The 25737-nt window shown below is 38.8% G+C and overlaps 3 protein-coding genes across 3 annotated transcripts in view; 2 read left to right on the plus strand and 1 right to left on the minus strand.

Moving 5' to 3' along the window:
• Positions 1-25737, minus strand: part of LOC134791292 (sodium-independent sulfate anion transporter-like) — a 65605-nt gene that overhangs the window by 22477 nt on the left and 17391 nt on the right. The window contains exons 2-3 of the mRNA XM_063762295.1: positions 6843-7021; positions 1922-2117 (exon numbers count right to left, since the gene is read on the minus strand). Coding sequence (XP_063618365.1) covers positions 1922-2117; positions 6843-7016 — 370 coding nt within the window. The 5' untranslated portion in view covers positions 7017-7021. The remainder of the gene's footprint in view (positions 1-1921; positions 2118-6842; positions 7022-25737) is intronic.
• On the plus strand, positions 10605-11778 carry LOC134791836 (uncharacterized). The gene is made up of 2 exons (XM_063762968.1): positions 10605-11147; positions 11641-11778. The coding sequence occupies exons 1-2, from the start codon at positions 10683-10685 to the stop codon at positions 11731-11733; spliced, it is 558 nt and encodes a 185-aa protein (XP_063619038.1). The 5' UTR covers positions 10605-10682; the 3' UTR covers positions 11734-11778.
• On the plus strand, positions 14268-16775 carry LOC134791602 (uncharacterized). Its single transcript, XM_063762651.1, has 2 exons — positions 14268-14358; positions 15142-16775. The coding sequence occupies exons 1-2, from the start codon at positions 14268-14270 to the stop codon at positions 16773-16775; spliced, it is 1725 nt and encodes a 574-aa protein (XP_063618721.1).

Genomic DNA, 25737 nt, shown 5'->3' on the forward strand with positions numbered 1-25737 from the left:
TAGCATAGATAACTTGATGATGAATTAAATCCAGGGGAGGGACAGTCGTATATAAAGCACTTTATTCGGAAAATAGCGACATCTATATTACTTACCGCTAAACTTTTTTTTAAATATGGCTTCACTTAATTCGTCAGAACGTCTTAAAAGTCTACTATCTAAGGCATGGATCAAACAAAAAAACATCTGTTAGAACAGATTATTTATGGACATCGTTGCCATGGAGGCGATTGTTACAAAAAACAACTTTCTGAAATAAAACTCAAAATATTATAACACCCCATTTATTAAATATATTAATACGGGTCACTCACGGAAGTTTTGTTATTAAAACACCCCATTTATTGTCTGTACTACGACATAATTCAGACTTAGAGGATATAACTCTAAGAATTCAGATAAATAAAAATACTTTCAGTTTTACAATGTTAAAAGAAACAAAGTTTTCATACGCCATCACAGTTGCTGAGAACTTTATTACCAAAAAAATTGGAAAAATTAGGGCGGGTAGATTCACATCCTGCTGCGTGTAATTGTGTTTCGTGGTCAATTGTGTGTTATTCCAGCCGTGTATGATAGGTAATTTATTTACATCAACAGTCAAGTTAAAAGTATCTAATCTGTTTTCGTGTATTAATAAATATCCTGAAGCCTTTCTTCAAAGTCAAAGTTTTTTACGTTCGCAAAATACTTAGACGCTATTTATGCCTCTCCCCCCTGATATTGACGTTGATATTTCGGGTTAAGAATTACAGATGGCACTTCAAAATGGATGCATAGTTCCACGAGAGGGCTCTCTTTGTCCTATATATATTATTATACATACTCTTTGCATAAATCTATCAGTCAAGGACTCCACAGACCTTGCAATAAATCCAGGCGATTTTTGATCCATTGCAGCCTATATAATAGTGCGACATGAAATAATAGAAATTGAATAAAATGGAACTCAAAAATGTCCATACTAAATTGTTGCCATGTGTAAGCATTTTACGTCAAAAATGTGACAGTTACGTAGATAGTGGTGCTCTCATTTATTTTCTACTATTTTATGATGCACTATACGATACCTAAGTAGGTGCAACAAAGTCAGTCGCTCTATAATAATTTTTGATTAACTGCGAGTTCTCAGATCGGGGCGAACTACTAGTTTAATAAATGAATGCGAAGAACGAGTTATTTGAAAGAATTCAGATTCTAACTATTTTATTCTTTAATTATTAGGTACAATGTAAACAACGTCTTTCACAGAAAATGAGATTTCATTATTGAAGAAAGCAGCCAGAGCGGTGACCTTTACAATATGCAAATACATCGCTTGAAAAAGATTAACGGTAGTGACAGCTCGTAATATGGAGGCCATTTCATTGTGACGTCAAAATTATATTTAAATGATGTCATTCGCGCGTGCTTTTCGCTCGTAGATATATTCGCGCGAGTAATTACCTACTCTTAGGCCCACTTGCACCATACCACTAACCCGGGTCTAACCGGTTAAAGCTGGAGTTACCAACCCGAGCTGCAACGTGCAGGCGACCAGCTGGACGAGCCCCGACGTCAGACACAAGAGCACGGCGAAGTCCGGACTCGTGCCGTTCGTGTACGTGAACGTCAGCAGCGACAGCAGCGCCGTGGGCCCGATGTTTATCTGAGAGCACGTGCCCGTGATCCCGAACACGCACTCGCTTTTAGCGATGCGTATAATATTCTTATTTTACCAAGCTGTAATGTGCCAGCGACCAACTGGACGAGCCCCGACATCAGACACAAGAGCACGGCGATGTCCGGACTCGTGCCGTTCGTGTACGTGAACGTCAGTAGCGACAGCAGCGCCGTGGGCCCGATGCTTATCTGCGGACAGGTGCCCGTGATCCCGGATATGCACTCGCTTTTAGCAATACGTATAATCTTATTATCTTACCTAGCTGCAATATGCCGGCGACCAGCTGGACGAGCCCCGACGTCAGACACAAGAGCACGGCGAAGTCCGGACTCGTGCCGTTCGTGTACGTAAACGTCAGTAGCGACAGCAGCGCCGTGGGCCCGATGTTTATCTGAGGGCACGTGCCCGTGATCCCGTACACGAATCCGCCGATCAGTGATGCATATAAACCGTACTGGAATAGAAAAAAAACAGTTATAGCTGATTGAACAAGTTTGTCAGTAGAAAAAGGCAAATTTTCTATGCCACGATAACCCTTCGCGCCTAATTTTTTTAAATTAGCCGAACTTTTCTACTGACGGAAATGGCTTCACAGAGTATATTATTATCCACTATCGTCCATCGTAACATGGCATATAATGATTGCGATTTGTATCAGAATCTTATTGAAAGTCACATTTTGGATGCGTCAAAGTTAAATATTTACTTCACACCTTTTGGGAGTTACTGCAAATGCTAAGTATAAAGGGGCCCACTGATTACCAGTTCGCCGGACGATATCAGCTTTGTGACAGCTCCGAATAACTGACAGGCTGATATCGTCCGGCGAACTGGTAATCTGCCCTTAAGGGCTGAAATTAGCTTCAATGTAAATAAAGCTTCACGATTGCTTGATTTCGAACAAATATCATAAAGCAATCTGGCAATATTGACATCAATTCCATTATCCCTATTTCCATTTTCCTTATAAAAAAGTAACCCATAATATCATTTGCAGCGTTAGATATTTCAACATAATTTTTTTAACAGCTATTCTGATTTTACCTTTCATTTATTAACGTTCTTTTGACATTGCTATGCGGAAAAACAGGCGCACGATAAAATAAAATAGGTGGAAAGGGAAAATAAGACAATTAACGGGGTTCCTACCCTCGTGTCGTTTCGTGTTATTTTTGTAAAAATGATACCTATACTGAGGTGTTAACGTCAAAGATAAATGTAAGTACCTATTGTTGTTTCGCCTTACAAAATTAAATGGTCTAATGTTTATAAATCTTATATGAACGTCGCACGCACGTGACTACCAAGACAATGAGACAATCAAATTAAATGGGACATTGTTAGGCGCCACTTACACCATCCCACTAACCCGGGGTTAACCGGTTAATCCGTTAACCCAGTGGCAAATTGTACTGGTAAGCATGGTAACTCAAGATTTAACCGGTAAACCCCGGGTTAGTGGGGTGGTGTAAGTATTCACATCGAATGCGGATTCGCACGACGCTTTGGGGGTGTGAGCGAAAAGCGCCATAGACTTGGCATATTAAAGTAGACTTCGCATCGCCTCCAAAAAACGTACCGAGTGAGATAGAAGGATTAGGCAATCTGTTTCTTTATTTAGGGTGACTGTGACGCGTGACAATTAAATTAATATTGCCACAACTAATAAATAAATGCTACCATTTTCATAAACCGCCGGAACTTGACACTTCAACATGTGTTACAGCTCCATAATTTAGTTTCTTGTGTCGCTTTGTGTGGCAATAAAATAACAGGTAAACTTGTGAAACTCGGTATTAATCTTGTTAACCCTACAATGCATACAGTTCCATATATGGCACAACCGAAATATGTGTGAATTGTGTCAAGAATCAGGTAGGCAGCGACATCTGTTATACCTTGAAGGTTACTTTACAGTCAAAAGGCTACTATAATAGTTCGGCGTGTTGCCGCTAGGTAGCAGTAAATATCCAAGGTGTCGGACGATCGGTCAAATTTCGGGAGTTGGTGCAAAAATCAGTTTTGACAAGTTTCGAAGTGCGACAAAAAATTCATTTTAAAGTTAAACAATAAGAAAAAATATATATTGTGACTGTTAAACTGTATATTACTCAATGGTAAGTTTAATTTTATAGTTTTGCAATGTTTAGATAACGTCGAGCAATATTTTTCAAACGTTCCCGATATGGTACACCATGCATTGAGGTTCATATTGCTTACACAAAATAAGTAAGGAACGCTTGCACCTGTCAGAGTCTTTATGACGTTGGCATAAGTTTTAGTTTGGCGTAATCTGTAGGAACGGTTATTTATGGTTTTACGGCACACTCACGTTAAAATATGTATATATTTGAGAACTTCTGTCCAAGGCATAAGGCTCAAAATCGTTAACCTTTTTTAGAGCTCACAACAGCTGATTAATTAATAATTATGAATAGTTTTTAGATGATGCGAAAGTAAATCCTTACGGAATGCAGAGAATGAGCATTATTTATCATTTTTATCAATCCTTTGCAAGTAAAGATGATTGGAATCTGGATGATGGGATCTTCGAGTGCCGATAGTGAATTCATCTTTGAAATAATGCGGGCAACAATAAATCAGGCTTCTGAAGAATTTAGCGACTCAGAAAATAGTCGGTCATGTTCTGAGTTAGTTGAGCTGACGCCAGTTACATATGACTTATTTTTAACTATATCACAACTCCATACATCGTAATCACCTGTCAGAATTTCGGAGTTGGTATCAAGTTCAATAATAGGTCACCAATGTGTTCCATGATCACCTGCACGTCCTACACTCTAATTCTGTAAAGTCCACCTACAATACCAGAAGTTTTGGTAATGCTGATGCTGGTAATACATTACCAGTAGAGCTTCAAGCTGGCCTCATCAGGACTAAGTAAAAACACAAAAATCCCGTCAAAATAATTATGCAAGATCGCTAAATCCACAAAAGTCACTTAAAAGCAATCCACAACCATAAAAACTGTTAATAGCATTACAAAAAGAAATGGAACATGTAAAAACGAAAATGTGCCATATATGTATTTCTAAATGTATATACTCTATACCTTAATGCATAGTGTTCCACATATGGAACACAGATAAAAAGCCTTTTATTTTCCAAAATATGCGTTGTATATATTTTTTATTATTTTTCCCTAAAAGTAAACACATATATTTATCACATATAATTTTATTACCAAAAACAAAAAAGTCATGCATTGTAGGGTTAAAAAATGTTGTTGGTAAAAGAAGGGATTTCCTGCTTACAACGAGGACGCAAAGGTTAGCTCACAAAGAGCCATTCATTATGCACGTTTCGTGACAACCAATTAAATAACTGATGTATAAATAGGGGGCATATTCGAACTTTAAATATCCCAACATTCGCAACTTGATTTGTTAATTGATTTAGTTAAATTATGTTTTATCCCTTTCTTACAAATGCATAATTAAGTCTAAATGACAGATAAAGACCGTCGATTCATAGCTAATTCAGGCCAGTAACGCGTTTAGGAATAACGCCATTATCTGACATGACTAGTTTTACGTTACGAATACATTTGACGGGCCCGTGCCCCTCCCCCCCAAAATTGGGAAAATGTTTTGTACCGAAAATTACAGACAAGGCTCCGTTTGTTTATATCCTCTAAGATTGGAGTGACTCTCCAGATAATCATTTTAAATGCAGTGTTATTATGAGTCGATCGTAAATTAACCAAGTAAAGAATAACTACTATAGAAACTGTTATACGATATGTGTATTGTGTGTTTCTGGTTCCATTTCCTTGTTCATTAATAACAAGTTATATATTACCAATAACACTCTGTCACGATCGTGATTGCAATTTGGAAAACCGGTCAAATGCAAAAGTTAATTTAACTCGCGCATCGAATGGTCCGTATAAACTTTAAATTATCTCATGAACTGTAAATACGAAGTATTTTTGAACATTACACCTTATAAAACAAAGTCCCAAAGTCAAAGTAAGTATGTCTGTATGTTCGCGAACTCGCACTTGACCGGTTAAGTGCGAGATTAATATGGAGTTACATACGTAAATTGATTTGCTCACATTAGTTAAACTTTCTAGCAGTCCCGGTCACACTTACGGATAATGTATGCATTTTTAACACGTGAGTTAAGCAAAGCGAATTGTATTGTAATATTAAATTTTAATCAGCATGGTTTTAAGTATTTCTTCATTTTCTACACATTTATGTCACACTGTGAGAAGGTAGCGGGTACATAATTTCAGATAGGTGAAATAAAAAACTGTCAACCCGGACATATTTCATGCTAAAAGGGGAGGTTGCGTCAGGGGGAGGGGATGGGACGCTAGTGTGCGTAAAGCACCATACCCAAAGGTAGAGTCGTGAAATATAGGGGACCCCATACCTACATTCTACGACCCTTCTCTTTCCGCGCAGACCCTATCATACTACTTATGGTAACATTCCATTTCTAACCGCAGCTGCACTACCAGTACTGAACTTCATGGAAGGCAATACTGACTTCGGGTCTGCGCGGAAAGAGAAGGGTCGTAGAATGTAGGTATGGGGTCCCCTACATTTCACGACTCTACCTTTGGGTATGGTGCTTTACGCATACCCATAGTAAAATTAACAGTATTGCAGCTGCAGTTGGAAATGGAATGTCACTCTTACGTTCATTGAATGCTGGCTATAATTTGTTTTTTAATAAACAATTTGACCGAATCATAAGCACATTAAGGAAAATAATATTATGTTATGTTATGACATCCAATAAACTGAAAACTCCAATACAACATTCAAAGTTTATCACCTACTCGTATTGCAATGTTATATTTAAATTGAAATATTTTATGAATTATGATACACGTTCAAGATTCACACGACAACGTTTTTAAAACAATGTTTTGTCATCGAGATGGATATATTGGATGTCAACAAACCATTTACTTTCTCACAACTCTTTTTTTTTAATAGTAAATGATGTTTAGCAAAACTGTGTCAATCCACAATAATTTTTCAATAAAATGTCAACTATTTAGGCCTCATTAGCACGAGCGCTTTTACAACGCGCGTTGAAAAAGCGCTCGTTAGTATGAGCCCTAAGCTTAATTTTTTGAGTTGACATCTTATTGCAAAATGTGGGTTGACACATTATTGCTTATCAGCATCCAGTCTACCTGTGGTTCTAATCCAGCGAGCGACGCATAGGCTATAGACTGAGGTATAAGCGTCAGAGCCACAGTGATCCCAGCTATCAGGTCCCCGACGCCCGTCCCGAGGTCATAACTCTTCGACCATTGGAGTATTGGAAGAATGCCGCCGAGTATCCGCTTTGGGTTTGGTAGCTTCATATTGCCTGAAAAAAAAAACATTTATTTGAAATATTTTTAGTATTTGCAGTGATTGTGGTTGGAGGTGAAGAAAATGTAAATAGGGTGATTGTCCAGTCAGCACCAATAGAGTCTGTGCAGACAGAGAAGAGTCGTGGAATGTATGGGGCCCAATACATTCCATGGCTCTTCTCTTTTCGAACAGACTAGTAAATATAACTGTCTAATAGTCTTAAGGTGACATTCCAATTGCAACTACAGCTGCACTAACGCGACATTACTGCTGCGCCGGTAACATCGCCGCTGTAACTGTCAATTGCCTAGATAAAATGAATGACGGATTGAACGTCACTCATTAACATGATTAATTTTACTCCATAAGATTTAACGTAGAAATCGTGTCGTCGTGCACCTCTAGCGAATAAATAAAATAATTTTCCACTCACATACGCCAAAATATTTCCAAAACTACAAAAGGCGTGTTCAATTGTTGAACTTAAATAGGCTACTTAGTAGTTACTTAGGTACTTACTAAGTTAGTAGTTATTTATTAGTAAAATGTTTATCTGTAACTATTAAGTATTTTCTTTACTAGTACAGTTAAGTTGTTGTGGTGAATGAGATTGGTTAGGAGTTGTGTTCTGAGTAAAGTCGTTAAGTGCCTAACTAATATAGGATTTGCTACTAGGTTCTTTCAACTTAGTTTTTGTGTAGTTTCTTTGTGATTTTCGATCCGTAGCTACAGTACAGTCATCTGCAATGGTATGTTACACAACAAAGGCCGCAAAAATATCTGACACGATATTATTTGTAGAGCCTTAAGAGCGTGTGACATATTTTTGCGGCCTTCGGAGAGTAAAATATTATTGTAGGTGATTGTACAGTATACATTTTAAGACATAAAATTATAATTTTTTTAATAAAATAAACAAAAGGAAAAATATTTATCTACCTACTATTTTCTCGTACAGTTAACGTCAAAAATATGTTTACACTGTTGCACTGTTGTAACAAGGCGAAAAATGTTAAGAATCTTTGACGCCGAGTGTACCTATTTATGTATGTGTCGCCGAAGTAAGAAAACTGAAATAAGCATAATGTAAGTATATACCCAAAATTTAATTAAGGGCTGTAAAGCTTATTTTTTAATTGAGCCCTTATCCACATAAATGTATGCTTTTGTATTATAACCTGTGTGATAAACTAAGCCCGGGTTTTTAGGAGGCAAAAACGTACCAGTGCTATTCATTAAATCAAATATCGATTCGAGCAATTTCTTAAACATTATAACAAATGTGACTCATCCTTGATGTAAACATTATTAATTAAGAGCGCTTCTTTCAATATCTATTTGCAAGTCTCTTCGATTAATTATTTTTACAACTGTAAAAATCTGACATGGACTCAAATCATTCGGAATATAATTAAAATTAGACACATCGGGTAATAAATTTAGTTCAATCTATTGTAACAATTATTACATCAAAATTACATAAAGATCTCACGTTAGACCGGGCCGTGGCCGGGCCGAAGCTTCCGGAGCTTCATTTTCTATGGAAAGCACCACGTGATCACCGATCAGCCGTCATAGAAAATGACATGTCGGCTTCGGCCCGGGCACGACCCGGTCTAGCGTGAGTCATCCTTAATGGTACGTCTTCATTTTATCGACATCGAATTATATAACAGTAAGTTTTACTTGTCCTCGCACTTTTTATACGTCATACCAAATTGCATCCGTCAAACCGGGGTATGGTGATTACATCATGTCATGACATTTATGCACTTAAGCAATTACAGATTTAGTGTATAACTAGCTGACCCGGTGAACTTCGTTTCACCTAGGTACATGTATGCATTTGTTTTTTTTTTGCACGTTAAATACGGATTATACAATCATTGTATTACAGGCATTATATCAACAAATACGTATACGTACCTAAATTTTTCGGTTAGTATCTGTTGTATCGGTTCACTATTATATGACTTGTACGAAACAGGCAACATTATACTAAAATATGTCAATGTCTTGCATTCAAATAAGCTTGTGGAATATAACGCGAAGTTTTCAAATTATCATTACACACATCTTTGATTCCAAAATAATCATCATTTTCGAATTCTGCACTCCCTGAAACCTATAAAACGACACCCATGATGACTTTTATGACAAAGTGCACGGTAGACATCTCGGATTCCAAAATAGTCATTATTTTCGAAACCGGCACTCCCTAAAACCTATAAAACGACACCCATGATGACTTTTATGACAAAGTGCACGGCAGACATCTTGGATTCCAAAACAGTCATCATTTACAAAACCGGCACTCCCTGAAACCTATAAAACGACATCCATGACGACTTTTATGACAAAGTGCACGGTCGACATCTTGGATTCTAAAACATATAACATTTTCGAAACCGGCATCCCTAAAACCTATAAAACGACACCCATGATGACTTTTATGACAAAGCGTTTGGCTGCCATCTTTTTTTTTACGTACAAAAATGACCCCCTGTCAACTTTCAATCGAGATTTAATCGAAAATTTAGTCGATTAATATTCAGATTAATTCAATTTCAATCGTATTATGTTAGGTCGACTAAATTAATCGCGAATAATTTAATCGACGATTAAATTTGACGATTTGCTTTTTTATTCGATTAATTAGTCGAATAAAAAGTTATTCGATTAATACTCATCTGTGGTCAAGTCTGTCGTTTCGATTCATATGACATTTCCGTAATTTGATGAAAATCGACTAAAAAGAAACCAAATGACAATAAAATGAAATTCGATGTGAAAAAAAGGTTATTTAATAATACAAACAAATAATACAAAGTTGCAAAAATCGGCATTAAAATCGATTAGACTAATTCGTTTATAATCGCTACATTTGACAAACGTGATGTAACCTTATGGTTAGCCTCATCACTATAGTGCATGCACAAATATAAATATGTCAATCCGTTGTCATTACTGTCACTATTTTACAATTTTAAAATCTCAAATACGGCGTAATCTTAATATTGTGGATATATCTTGTCGGTTCGAAACCCTTTTTTAAATACGTTCTTTAATTTGAGGCGAGAGTTTACCGTATCGACGGGATGAACATCAAATGTTTGACAGGTAAGATACATAGGAACATTTTGTATGGGAATGATTTTTCTTTCATTATTTTGTTTTCGTCAATTTTTTCAATGGTTTTAACAGTTATTCTGCTATTCTGTGCCGAGACTAATCCAACAAATCAAAAACCATGAAAATCGGTCCAGCCGTTCTCGGGTTATGGGTGCTGGAACAAACACGACTTTGTTTTATATATATATATATATATATATAGATATAGATATAGAAGATTATTTTCACGGAAACGTACGAACGTGTCTTGCTATTTCAGTCAGTCTCGGTACTAAAAGTTGATTGAAGTAGCCTGACACATATGTTACGGGTGTATATGTAAATAGGTTTTGATATTTTTATACTATTGTCTATGTCTAGTCTTAAGTTCTTTTTTAATTCCATATTTAAATTCTAATGTAATTTTGACTGTTTTATATTGTTGTTTGTCAGTTCGCAAAATATATCCATAGCATCAAGTCGACTGCCTGGTTTATTGATTATCTTCCACTCTATTAGCTATCGAAATTCCCTCTTCTTTATTTGGTCCTTCTCCCTCACTCATGATCTTGCGATCTACTAAAACCAAGCAGTCGGCTAAAAGTGCTAAAATGACGCGCTCGGAAACGGGTACCCCTGCCACGGGTAGGCTCGGCCAGTCCAAAAAGTTGGACCACGGTGCGGCCGACGCCACCGTACCACCCGCGGCTTCCGACCCGCAAATCCCCGGGACGTCTCGCGAGTGCCTCACAACCGGCACCAGCGCCGAACAAGTTAATGTTCCCCTCAGTTGCAGGTCTCGCGCTTCGGGCTCTACGCGATCATCGGCCACGATCAGGGCACGACGATTGACCGCGGAGGCCCACTTGGCCCGCAAAAGCATAGAAAGGGAACAAGAGCTCTTTCAACGCGAACGCGAAAGCCTCGACAACCAACGGAAACTCCTTGAGCAGGTTAAACAGGTAGAACAGCTTGAACTTGAAGCGAAAATAGCCGCCTTAGAAGCCGAGGAGCGATCCAATCACACGGTTAGTAATGCATATTCTCGTACAGCATCTTGGGTTCGTGACGTAAATCAGGAAAGGCAACCCGTAGACACACGGGCCGAAGTGGATGTAACTATTCCGCCCCATATAGCGGTAGTTACCACCATGACCGCCGATCCCACTATAAATTTACGGCCAGAACCTACTGTAGAGTGTAATTTAAATAACCGTATTAATTCACCTTTATTGCGTGAAAACGTCAAACGTCAAAACGGCCACGATAATGCAGTGATTGATTTTAATAATGATTATGTAAACCAAGAGTGCCGCCGACAAGATCAAATCGAACCAATAACCGGCTCTGCCACGCTTTTACAAGCTATTGCCGATACGGCTGCCGCAGCTAAAGCGCTCGCCGCACGAGACGTGCCAAGAAAAGCTAAAATTGAGCTTCCATCTTTCTATGGCAACTCGTCACAATGGCTTCAATTTAAATACTTGTTTGATAGTACTAAAACTTCTTATTCCCCCGCAGAAAATACGGCGCGTCTACATAACGCACTCCGCGGGCCCGCCCGGGAGGCCGTCGCCTCTTTACTCAATACCGCGGCAGCTTCCGAAGACATAATGGCAGCACTCGAACGTACATTTGCTTGTCCCGAAATGATTGTCTTCGGCGAAGTTCAGATTTTGAAAACGCTGCCTCGGCTCGGGCCTGACCTAAAGGAGATAGGTATTTTCGCTAATAAGGTACGCAATTCTTTGTCTACTATGAAATTACTCGGCCTACGAGAATATTTACAATCGCCGGAGCTGTTTCATAATATTCTAGGTAAATTTAACCCTTTAATGAAAATGAGATGGTCTGATTATGCGTCAGATTTGTCAGAAACGTCAAACCATCTCAAGTCAAAGTTAGAACTTTTATCTGATTTTCTAACGCGCGAACACGAACGCTATATTAAATTCGCTTTATCACCAGAAGTAGGGCTTTCTACGTCTATACCGCAACAATCACGAGTACATTTTCCAATGAATAAACCATTTAAACGTGAAAATATACATGCCGTTACTCATGACAAAAATAAAACAACTGGTAAGATAGAGTGTGTTTATTGTAAAAAATCCCACAATATTAAAAACTGTACTGAATTTACGTCGTTATCTGTTGACGATAGGTGGCGTTGGTTGCGTGAACACAAAGTTTGTTATAGATGTCTAAAAGACAACTCACACCTATGGAAATTATGCAAAAGCAACCCTTGCGGGGTCGATGGTTGTACTTTTCGACACAACCCTCTTTTGCACGGTAGGCAGAATACGTTTACATCACCGCCTACACCCGATACACGGATTAATAACATCATTTGCGTTCCTGCGGCTGAAAGTGATACCCAGCTAACCCAGCATACGTCGAGTTCCTCGCCAGCAGGTAATAAGGTGTCAGACAACAATGTGACTGTGTCTAATATAGGTATATCGTGTAACCAACATAAAACGTCTAATGAAACATGTTCAAATATTACAATGTTGAAGGTTTTACCAGTTACACTTTCAGGGCCAAATGGCAGCTATGAAACCTTCGCGTTTCTCGATGATGGCAGTACTGCGACTATGATCGATTGTAAAGTGGCTGCTCGCATAGGTTTAATAGGGCCTGAAGAGATCATAACTGTCAATGGTATCATGGGTTTACAAACAACTACAAAGGTAAAGTACGTTGACTTTTACATAAGAGGTAAATATGAATCTGACATCCATTTGGTAAATCGTGCTAAGGCTGTACAATCGTTAGGCTTGAACGAACAAACTCTATCTACAGAGACTATTGAATCTTATGCTCACTTAAAAGACCTAGCCGAATACTTGACATATGCTGACGCTACACCAACCGTACTTATTGGTGCTGAGCATTGGCATCTGTCAATATGTCGCGAAGTTTGTGAAGGCAGACGTAACGAGCCCGCCGCTAGTCGCACTTTGCTTGGGTGGACTTTGTATGGACCAACGAGTAGCAAAACCAAGCCAGTCGAGTTCGTCAACCGTTGTCAGTTAGACCGCACTGAACCTTCTGAAAATGAACGCCTGGAGTCACTGATAAAGGAGCAATACAAACTCGACTCGCTCGGTATCTCTAAGCGCGAGACTCTATTTAGCAAGCTAGACTCCCGTGCCGTCGAGATTCTTGACGCTACCACCACACGCTTACCGACCGGTAGATATGAAGTAGGTCTTCCGTGGTGTGACAACATACGGTGTGTTCCCGATAGCTACCCACAAGCTTTAACAAGATTTCTAAGCCTCGAAAGGCGAATGATTCGTGACCCCGTCTTCGCTGACGCGTATAAAAAGTTTATTGATAACATGATTGCTAAAAATTATGCTGAGGAGTGCAATTCCGGCACTTATTACAATCATCTTATCACTAAAAGCGTCAACACCAGCATTGATCTCAAACGCGATACCAATTTAGGCGATTATCCAAATAAAATTCACACCTTATCTGATAATTTACAACCTAGTACAGTCAGTCCGAATAAAGCAGAAACAAATTTTGACATTAAGCTGTCAAGTGTGAACAACAATAAAAATAAATTAATAACCGATTCTGAACCTAACCAAAGTGACATTAACGCAAGAATAAGGTGGTATTTGCCTCATTTTGGCGTGTACCATCCACAAAAACGTAAACTTCGTGTTGTCCACGACGCAGCCGCGACTAATCAGGGTGTTTCATTAAATTCGTTGCTGCTTCAAGGACCTGATCTTTTAGAAAATTTATTAGGTATTTTATTTCGGTTCAGAGAGGGCGCTGTTGCCATAACAGCTGATATTAAGGAAATGTTTCCTCAAATAAAAATCCGTGAACAAGATCGTGACGCACTACGTTTTTTATGGCGCGACGTTCAGTCAAGGAAAACAACGCCTCTAAAAGAATATCGGATGACAGCTGTCATTTTTGGAGCATCGTCCAGTCCTTTTACTGCGTTGTACATTAAACATAAAAACGCTATGTCACACCAAGATTCGTATCCAGCGGCAGCCAACGCAAGTATCCATAGTTCATACATGGACGATTTCCTGGATAGCCTGGACGATGTTGACGAAGCTGCACAGATGACATCCGATGTTGTAACTATTCATCGTAACGCATGTTTCGAAATGTGTGGCTGGATTTCTAACGATCAAGGAGCATTGCGTCTTGTGCCGATTGAACTGCGCGCCGCCCAGCCTAGTGAGATGTCACTTGGCAGTGAGTCAAGTAGCGTCAGAGCCTTAGGTGTATCATGGGATCCCGTATCGGATACTATCGGATTTAGGACTGGTTTAGAAGGTCTCATACTACAGGGCAGTTTTAATAAACGCAAAGTGTTGTCCCACCTCATGAAAGTATACGACCCACTAGGTTTGTTGGGCCCAATAGTGGTCAAAGGGCGTATACTACTTCAGGAGGCATGGAGATCCAATATTGACTGGGACACACCCTTTCCACCATCACAGATTTTAAAGTGGAACGAGTGGTTTAAGGAATTGTCTGACGTATCTACAATTAGGATTCCACGATGGTACGCCAAGCTCAATGGGGAACCTCTACACAGGGAGTTACACATTTTCGCGGACGCAAGCGAGCTTGCCTTTGCCACCGTCGCTTATTGGCGCTTATTGTATGCAGATGGTACAGTCAAGCTCGCACTCATCACCAGTAAGACGAGAGTCTCACCTTTGAAGCCCACTTCAATTCCTCGTCTAGAATTGCAGGGCGCTTTGATAGCTTCTCGCCTTGCTGTCACTATTAAAGAGTTTCATAAAAAAAAACCTTTACGAACTTTCCTGTGGACAGATTCAAAAACTGTCCTCGGTTGGCTTAGAAGTGATGCGCGAACGTTCAAACCCTTTGTGGCCCATCGCGTAGGTGAAATTACAGAAAATACCTGCGTGCAAGATTGGAAATGGGTCCCAACTGATTTGAACGTTGCGGACGATGCCACTAGGATTAAGCCGCTTCATCTTAATCCTAAACACCGATGGTTTGCAGGTCCCTCGTTCCTTCTCGATCCACCGGAGAATTGGCCTGTTGAACCAGCTGGTCAGCCTATAGTCCAGGAAGAGCGGAAGCAGACTTCTGGACTTGTGGTTGGTCATCTGGAAATCACCGCGGATTTCAGTCGTTTTAGTGACTGGCTACGATTACTTCGTGCTACTGCTCGCGTTTTGCAAGCTGCGTCTAAATTTCGCTCGGCTTTAGATCGCGTAGGTTGCGTTGCTCCTAGCACCGATGTTAGGCTTCGTCAACGTACGAATACACCTACGTCCACCACTCTAATCCCCCTGACAGCGGAACTTATGGAAGCCGCAGAAAGGCACGTACTGAAGAAAGTACAGTCTGAATCATTTAGTGACGAAATCCCAATAATAGAACGTGGAGAATTGATACCGAAGAGTAGTCGCCTGGCGAAGCTTTCTCCCAGAATGGGGCCAGACAACTTGTTGCACCTAGCTGGCAGAATCGTTGCTGTACGAGACGTCGGTTCCGAGATCAAGTTTCCAATCATTCTAGATGGACGACACCCAGTAGTGCGCTTATTGGTCAATTTCTACCATCGCAAGGCTGGACATGCAAACAATGAAATGGTGGTCAATGAGGTTCGACAAAAATATTGGCTTCTTCATCTGCGCAGTACTGTTCGAAGCGTCACCAGCAAATGTTTGTTCTGTCGCATCAAAAGAGCAAAGCCAATGAATCCGATGACCGGTAACCTTCCCCCTCAGCGGCTTGCCCATCACCGTCGCCCATTCACGTACACTGGCTTGGATTATTTCGGCCCGATAAATTCCAAGATCGGTCGAAGACAAGAGAAACGTTATGTGGCCCTGTACACCTGCATGACATCCAGAGCCGTTCACCTGGAGCTTGTACATTCCCTTTCTGCTGACTCCGCAATAATGAGCCTGCGACGGTTTATTGCTAGGAGAGGCGCTCCCAATACTGTATATTCTGACAACGGTACATGTTTTGTTGGTGCAGACCGAATTTTACGAGAATTTCATCAGTACGAGGTCTACGATTTTGCTGCCAATAGAGGAATAAAATGGAGCTTCATTCCTGCCGCTTCTCCTTTTTTCGGCGGATGCTGGGAGAGACTGATTCGCACCGTCAAAGTCGCGCTGAATGCCACATTACGTGAAAGAGAACCTAATCCCGAAGTCCTAGTAACTCTCCTTCTAGAAGCGGAGGCAATAGTAAACTCTCGACCTCTGACCCATGTCCCTGTTGGCCCTGAAGACCAGGAAACCCTAACGCCCTTCCACTTTTTAATTGGCTCATCCTCTAACCAGGTTCTGCCCGCAACCCTTGACGACAGAGACCTCATAAGACGTGCTGACTGGAGGAAGGCGTTGAGACTGGCCGACCATTTTTGGAACCGATGGGTAAAAGAAATTCTGCCAACCATGCAACCTCGCCAGATAGCGGAGAACAGAGAGCACGACTTGACTATTGGCGACTTAGTCATCGTTGTAGACCAGAACCTACCCCGAGGAACCTGGCCACGCGGCCGCGTCGTTGCTACATTCCCTGGCAGAGACGGAGTGGTCAGGGTGGTGGACGTAGCCACATCAGGTGGAATTCTTCGTCGACCTTCTAAAAAATTGGTCAGATTAGAGGCATAAAGTCTCAGTTTATATCTAGTCTGGCTAGTTTTGTGTGCTTTCGCACACAAGGGGGTGGGATGTTACGGGTGTATATGTAAATAGGTTTTGATATTTTTATACTATTGTCTATGTCTAGTCTTAAGTTCTTTTTTAATTCCATATTTAAATTCTAATGTAATTTTGACTGTTTTATATTGTTGTTTGTCAGTTCGCAAAATATATCCATAGCATCAAGTCGACTGCCTGGTTTATTGATTATCTTCCACTCTATTAGCTATCGAAATTCCCTCTTCTTTATTATACGAACGTTTACGAGAAAATACGAAGGAAATGAATTGTGCACTACATCTGTACGTATAGGTACTTACTTACAATACAATACAACTTTTCACCTCAGCAGCTCGAACAAGGGTACTTTGCTTCTTAAAAACAGTGAGCAAAATGCGATTTTGCTCACTGAGTGAGACAAAATGACATTCAAGTGACCTTTATAGTCAAATGTCATTTCAACATGCGGGGTCTAATACAAGTTCGATATACTTGGGTTCTATTATCTCTGTCCCTCTGCTGCCTTCTGCTGCTGCTGGTATGTTCTCACTGCTTAGGGTGAAAAATTTTGTGTACTACACGAGATCAAAGTTATTTTTACATCTCGTGCGCTTTTGAATCCCTTACTACACTCAAGATTCTAAATTAGATTCACTCGCTACGCTCGTGAATCTATTATAGAATCTTTCCCTTGCACGGGACTCAAAATAAGCACTCGAAGAAATATCAAACTTTGATCTCTTGTTGTACAAATAACTATTATTGCACACCTCAATACTTACAAAAGAGCGACAACTTGTTTTTAAATCTATTTACAAAACTACTGCGATTTTGTCATACTCGTACCTATCTAGAACGTACCAGGAAATTTGCATGCGCTACATCTGTACCTACTTAAGTACAAGTCGGCGGTGACGTCATCACCTTATTAGCGGTGATAATGAGATGCGTCAAGGATCGCACAGAGTTCTGGAAAACCGGCGTCTTTTCTGTAGACATTACAAAAGTTAACGATTTGGCTACATTTTTTTCCTAATTTTCATTTATGTTATGGCTGCGAATATTTGCACGAAGTATTTAAAGATATTAAGTAACATGCCTTTAAAGAAAATAAGGTTTTAAAATCCCATTATTTATGATGTCCACAGGAAGGCGCATAACCTTAACTAATCCTACAATCATTGACTGACTCACTTGGCCCGCACGGCCTTGCCCCAGTCCAAGTTCGAAATATAGATGTAGACGAGCAAAGCACGGTGCGATATGTAAATAAGCAGTGATCGTTAATTTTCCAGCAATTTTGATGCAGCATTGTTGGTTAAAAGCATCTGTATGCCCTACTCTAGGTGGCATAGATAATTAGGGTTAATAACAGTAATATTAACCTTAACCAATCCTCTCCCTAGAATTTTTTTTAAGAAAATCCTTTACTTTTACTATGCTGTACCAAAATTGCTGGAAATTTAACGATCACTGCAAATAAGTCACTCCTACTTATGTTTGTTGTTTCAACCGGCATTGTAGGAAAAATAAAAAATAGAATAACGAAAAATGACACACTGTTTTTGTGACGCATTTGTTGTTACGAGTATTCACACTTCTTTTTTTGTTTTCCTTTCAAGCGTTCGACTATCCGTTACAGATGTCTTATTCACGTCAATTAAAGAAAATCGCATTTATAATAGGTATCCATGAATGTTACACGATGATGATACTACTTTTCGTACATATATTTTACTAGCGACGCACCCCGGCTTCGCACTGGTTATCAAATTATACACCTAAACCTTCCTCAAGAATCACTCTATTGATAGGTGAAAACCTCATGAAGATAGGTTCAATAGTTTTTGAGTTTATCGCAAACATAAAAACACACAAACAGACAGACGCGGAAGGGACTTTGTTTTATCTATAAGGTGTAGTGATTTGGTATTTTTTTCTTTAATCTAACCTACTTCAACATAAGGACTAAGGAGTATGCAGTTATGGAGATACTTCAAATGTATACTTTATAAGCTGATGTTCAACTCAGAACAAACATTTATTTTTTATCGCCTTCGATAAAATCCACTTGCACGAAACTCGAGAATAACCTCTCGTTTTCCTTTTTATTAAAAAAAAAACTATACGGCCTTGTTGTCTTTCCATCTCGGTTTTAAGCGATACGACAAAAAACAGAATAAAAACTTAAAACAACTTGGTTTCAATTGAAGTTTTTATTTCATGCTCAAACTGGTTTGCGACCATTTAAATATTTACGTTTATTAAATGATTACAAAACGTGCAAAAAATCAAGTGAAGTGTTTAGTTTTCTTGTACTATATAATTTATATCGTCTGAACCGGGTCTGGGGCAACCTAATGGAGCCTAAACCGCTAATTGATTATGTTTTAATTTATCACTTTAAGTTAATACACTGAGCTGGCAGTTACCTCGCTCAACGCTTCAGCCTGGCAGTTCAGCGGGGTAACGCAGCCAGCATCTTGGGGACCTTGCCAACTGGGGCCTTTTTTAGATTTCGTTTAGTTTAGTTTTATTTTATTTTAGAAAAGTTTGTATTTAGTTTAATTGTAATTTTAAGTTATTTTTATTTATGGATTTTTGACTTGTTTTTGCACCATATATATGAATAAATTTTCAATACATTTAAACATGTCAGTAATGATTAGTATATCGATTTTATGAAGGACATTGACAGTGTAGCAGCCCATATAACCATTCCAGTCGCAGAATCACAAAGTGGTAACTAAATGTCAGATGTGTCGTAACAGAGTCCACACAATGTGTCTAGAATTGTTTCGAAACAAAGTGTCGTCGCCGTGTCTACACTTTTCCGTAACAAGGTGTCGACACATTTGTGTGCACTTTGCGTGCGGTTTGCGACTAAATCTGACAGCAAATTTGTGACAGCAAATGTCAATATAAAATACCTCTTGAAAACCAAGGTTTGTCAAACTACTATTAGTGTCTCGTGTGCTCGTAATTCTAGTAAGTCATCATGGGCAATGCAAATGATAATAATCGACCGAAACCATATAAACACCCAACACCCGTCAACCTTTTACAGAAAAGTTTTTAAAGAAATTCAATAAGCTACTTAGGTCAGGCAACGAATGCTCCAAAAGTTGTAGAGGGAAATGCTCGGAACACAATTTTTGATTCCGTAACTCGGTTTGACAAGTTAGGAGGTGAACATATCAAAAGTCCCCGGCCGTAGCCCTTGAGCGGGGGGGGAGAGAGGGGGCTTTGAAGGTCCCATTTTCCCGTTTTTCGATTATATCTCGGAAACTATGCATCTCAGCGACATGGCCACTTATACAAAATGAAAGTTAATTTAATTTGTTACAAGTTTATTCAGTCAATTTTTTCGATATGTTGAATAGTTTTTGAGATATCCGCTCTTGAAAGTTTATTTAGGGCTCTCAATTTTATCTTGATATATCTATATCAGTGAAGGTGCTAGGCCGTGTTTGGTATCGTTTTAGTATAAATCTGGGGTGCTGAATCTATTTAAGATATCACATTGACACTATTCCACAAAATAAAAATAAATCTTTTTAGGGTTCCGTACCTCAAAAGGAAAAAACGGAACCCTTATAGGATCACTCGTGCGTATGTATGTATGTCCGTCTCAATACACAAAATAGTTCTTTACCTATAGATGACAGGAAAACCTATTAGAAATGTGCAGTCAAGCGCGAGTCGGACTTAATGTACGGAACCCTTAATACGCGAGTCCGACTCGCACTTGGCCGGTTTTTTTGAAACTCTTCTTGACGCTTAACCGCTGAACCGATTTCGTTGAAATTTGGTATAGTAATAGTTTGCGTCCCGGAACAGGACATATGATAGATCTTATAACCAAAATCATCTTTTGAAGGTGTGAAAAGTGGCGTGGAAATTTGTACGGGAAATCAATAACCGCTGAACCGATTTATATGAAATTTGGGATGGTCTACATCTTTGATTTAGTTAAAAATGATGAAAAAACATGACTTCAAACCTAAACTTAAACAGTATTAACTTCAAGAAGTCAATTCTGAATGGGACCCTACACCTCATTTCACACCTTTAAAGGATGATTTTTGAGATAACTTATTATATCCTGTCTCGGGACTCAAAATATATGTGTACCAAATTTAAATTAAAACTGTTCAGCAGTTTAAGCATGAAGAGGAGTTTAAAAGAAAGTATTTTAATAAGTTTATATGTTTTTACTTCGGAATGGTGTCAATGTGATACCTTAACTAAATTTGGTACTGCGAATTTATACGAAAACGATACCAAACATGGCCTCATAGCTTTACTGTTGTAGAAGTCAAAATAAAATTGAGAGCCCTAAATTCTTATTACTTGGCCAAACTTGTGTAGAAGGAAAAGGTAAAATAAGTCTTCGGCAGGAATATAAGACACAAATATATTTTTTTTTGCGTTACTATTTCATTCATCAAATATAAACATACCTTGATTATACTATTCTAGTGAGATCCTTATAGATAAACAAAAACATTTACTTAAAAAATTACAAGGTCGAAATGTCACGGAACTTGTGAGAGTAATACGTGAAAAATAAAAACTTTTATGACAAAAAAAATCTGGACACAATTTAAGAATCACCCAATTGCGTCGAGGAATCATCTGTATTTTTGCTTGGTTCATTACCTCCTCGCTTCTTTTTTGTCCTTTGTATTCTGTAGCAATTTGTTAGATCTGAAAATAAAGATAACTTGCGTCGTCACGGATGTCGATTTATAGGTTTTAGGGAGTGCAGAATTCGAAAACGATGATCATTTTATAATCCAAGATGGCAGCTACGTATTTTGTCATAAAAGAGGAATCCAAAATAGTCATCATTTTCGAAATCTGCGCCCCCTAAAACCTATAAAACGATATCCATGACGACTTTTATGACATAGTGCATTGCCGCCATTTTGAAATTGAAAATGTTATCATTTTCGAAATCTGCGCCCCCTAAAACCTATAAAACGACATCCATGACGACTTTTATGACATAGTGCATGGCCGCCATCTTGGAATCCAAAATAGTCATCATTTTCGAAATCTGCGCCCCCTAAAACCTATAAAACGATATCCATGACGACTTTTATGACATAGTGCATTGCCGCCATTTTTAAATTGAAAATGTTATCATTTTCGAAATCTGCGCCCCCCAAAACCTATAAAACGACACCCATGACGACTTTTATGACATAGTGCATGGCCGCCATTTTGGATTCCAAAATGGTCATCATTTTCGAAAGCGGGGCCCCCTAAAACCTATAAAACGACATACATGACGACTTTTATGACATAGTGCATGGCCGCCATCTTGGAATCCAAAATGGTCATCATTTTCGAAATCTGCGCCCCCTAAAACCTATAAAACGACACCCATGACGACTTTTATGACATAGTGCATGGCCGCCATTTTGGAATCCAAAATGGTTATCATTTTCTAAATCTGCGCCCCCCAAAACCTATAAAACGACACCCATGACGACTTTTATGACATAGTGCATGGCCGCCATTTTGGATTTCAAAATGGTCATAATTTTCTAAATCGGGGCCCCCTAAAACCTATAAAACGACATCCATGACGACTTTTATGACATAGTGCATGGCCGCCATCTTGGAATCCAAAATGGTCATCATTTTCGAAATCTGCGCCCCCTAAAACCTATAAAACGACACCCATGACGACTTTTATGGCATAGTGCATGGCCGCCATTTTGGATTCCAAAATGGTCATCATTTTCAAAATTGGGGCCCCCTAAAACGTATAAAACGACACCCATGACGACTTTTATGACACAGTGCATGGCCGCCATTTCGGATTCCAAAATGGTCATTATTTTCGAAATCGGCACTCCCTAAAACCTATATATCGACACCCATCTCGACTTTTATGACAAAGTGTTTTGCTACCATCTGCATGCAAGACATTTCTATTATTTTTACGTACAAAAATGGCCCCCTGTCAACTTTCAATCGAGATTTAATCGATAATTTATTCGATTAATATTCAGATTAATTCAATTTCAATCTATGTTAGGTCGACTAAACTAATCGCGATTAAAATTTGAGAATTAACTTTTTTTATTCCATTAATTAGTCGAATAAACAGTTAATCGATTAATGCCCATCTCTGACCACGGCATTTTTACACTTTGAGAATATCTGAAAACAAATCAACACAAGGAGCCATTTTGCAAATCCAGTAACATACCAGTAACTTTGTTATTACTTTTGACAGCGCGTGTCATGTGTCAACACAGAGTCGACACAAAGTCGAAACATTGCAACTACTTTGTGACTGCAATATTTCTCAGCCTTAAACCATATTTATACATCATAATTAACAAGTTTCGTAGTATGTAAAGCGTTATTTCTGTTATTTAAGTATAGTATACGCATCGAAGTACTAAAAATGCTTCATATAATATAGTTATGAACACAGGCACTGGGAAGTAAACAATTTCATTTCCGGCTAAACTAAAACAATGTGGTGGCGCGTTGATTATATTACACTTAGTTTATCAAATCACTCGAGCAGTTTAATTCCCCATAATAATTTAAGTCCTATTGTAATATAAATGCAAACAATATATAATTACGTCTTGTAATCCGTTTTAGAGATGGCGTATTAATGTCACTTATTTTTATTTAAGTATTTTTCCATCTGACAGTTTCCATTTGACAGGAACAAAATGAACGAATGAACGAATGATTTTGGCATAAAGTAGTCGCAAACCCGAAACAATGTGTGCACACGGCGACCACACTTTATGTCACTTTGTGTCATGTGTCGACCCTTCCCCATTTCTGGTAACTGTGTCGACACGGCGACGACTCTGCGACTGGAATTGTGACCGAAACAGACGGTGTCGACACAAGATGTGTCAACACCGCGTCGTAACGGCGACTGGAAATGGTTGTATGGGAGTATTTCGATATGAATGTACACATACAGTTTTTAACCTGTAAAATGGGTACCTAATGATTCTCCGAGAAATTTTTAGCAGATTATCGATTTGCCAACAACGATTCGCCGAACATCGTTTCGCAGAGTGATTTATTTGTAAATGTAACTTTTGGTCGACTAACGTTATGCAGACTCTTGGTTCACATACAGTTCAGTTCGCTTCTGTGTAAATTAGCAGGACTATTATTGGACGATTTCCATTTGGCAGAGTAATCGTTTCGTTTAAAAAGCAATGTTTAGTCGAATAAAGTTTTACATTTTACATATGAGTCGTTATTATCGAAACAAAAACTTTGCAAAACTAAAGAAAACCCACATGAATGAAATAATCTATTATCCTTTATTAAGTAAATGCGTTAAGTAGGTATATGTATATAAAGTAAGTTACGAAGACAGAAGAAATACTGTAAAACGTTAATCTTGTGGTTAAAATGCATATTTTATAATCAATACTCGTTTTTGAAATGTTTGAAATGTTGTTTGTTTTTGACCTTTAAGTGTGAGGGGCGCCGCAGGCGCCCTGTATGATAAGAGCGCGCGAAGCGCGCTGAATATCGGGCTTGGCCCGACCTTTAAGACGAAACGGGAGCTGAGCTAAAAGTCAATTTTGAGATTTCAAGCTGAATATACCCGTCGCTCTGACGGGGCGTGAGAGACTGTATTTGTGTGTGTAATGCACGCACACAGATGCGTACGCTTGCACCCGCGCGCGCCTCATTGCCGACAATTTGCAATGTTATTTTTCGTGCGTTACTGCCACGAGGCGTTCACTTATTACTTACTGTGTTGCGATTGAATTTTTTGACCCGGCTTACGTTTACGGAACTCGATAATCTTTCTACTACTGTGACTTGGCTTTGTTTACTTGACTTTGCTGATCAGCTTATTGTTTTGGACTCCGTGAGTTGTGGTTACCTATTGGACCGCACGCAATTCATCTACCTTTATTCAAGTAATTAAGCGTAACTAGCCGAAACCTTTATAAGAGTGTAATTCATAAGAAGTACATAAGATATAATTTATGTACTGGTTTGCTGTTAGCTTTTAATTGTATCACTTTACATATATGTTACTCAAATAACTAACACGGTTACACTGTTGTAAGAACATTATTTTTCAGGTAGGCCTTATTATACCTACTATAGGCCTTATTACCTCCTAGTACCTTAGTAGTAGTAGTACTACTACGGAAATTGATTCAAAGACTCAAGACTGACTTAAGTGGCAGTAGGGTGTAGGGTTTTTTCTAGGCTTAATGAGTTCGCTGAAGCTTATTTTTTATACTTAGCGCACAGAACCACTAGTTTAACAGTATCAGCTCTAACCACATGTCACCATTTTGTCCTTTACGTAACAAACTCAGGGGCCCAGAATATCCGATGTACCTATCAAATCAAGGTTCTGTACCAAATAAGGCCCGGTTATTATAGTTCGTTATTTTTTAGCATTAGAAAGAAGGTAAACAATCATGACGTGTCTTTTTATTAATAATTATTGAAAAACGCTTTCAAAAATTAGTTTATATTACTTATGAAAGCAAAAGAATATAAAAAAGTATATGATTAATACATACATACATACATACATACAATCACGCCTATTTCCCGGAGGGGTAGGCAGAGACCACGGATTTCCACTTGCTACGATCCTGACATACCACTTTCGCTTCCTTCACATTCATAACATTCCTCATACACGCTCGCCGGTTTAGGGTGCTCTTGCTCATTAATATGATTAATATGATTTATAATTCTAACATATTTGCTATGACTTATTTTTCAATGGTAATTTTTAATAAGACATGTCAAAATCTGTTACCTTAATGCAAAAAAAACGAACTTTAAGCGTGCTAACTTTCAAAATTTCATTTTTTATAAGATAGTATAAGTAGATGGGCAAAAATTTTGCGTCCATGTCCACCAGTGAGTAAGTGATTGAGATACCTAAACA

Source organism: Cydia splendana, chromosome 6 (genome assembly GCF_910591565.1).
Source record: "Cydia splendana chromosome 6, ilCydSple1.2, whole genome shotgun sequence".
Classification (NCBI taxonomy): domain Eukaryota; kingdom Metazoa; phylum Arthropoda; class Insecta; order Lepidoptera; family Tortricidae; genus Cydia; species Cydia splendana.

Coding starts and splice junctions, on each gene's coding strand:
- LOC134791836 (XM_063762968.1), top strand. CDS start 10,683: ATGATCTTGCGATCTACTAAAACCAAGCAGTCGGCTAAAAGTGCTAAA. Junction 11,148..11,640: donor AGGAGCGATCCAATCACACG/GTTAGTAATGCA, acceptor ATTCCCCCGCAG/AAAATACGGCGCGTCTACAT.
- LOC134791602 (XM_063762651.1), top strand. CDS start 14,268: ATGTGTGGCTGGATTTCTAACGATCAAGGAGCATTGCGTCTTGTGCCG. Junction 14,359..15,141: donor TAGTGAGATGTCACTTGGCA/GTGAGTCAAGTA, acceptor GATGGTTTGCAG/GTCCCTCGTTCCTTCTCGAT.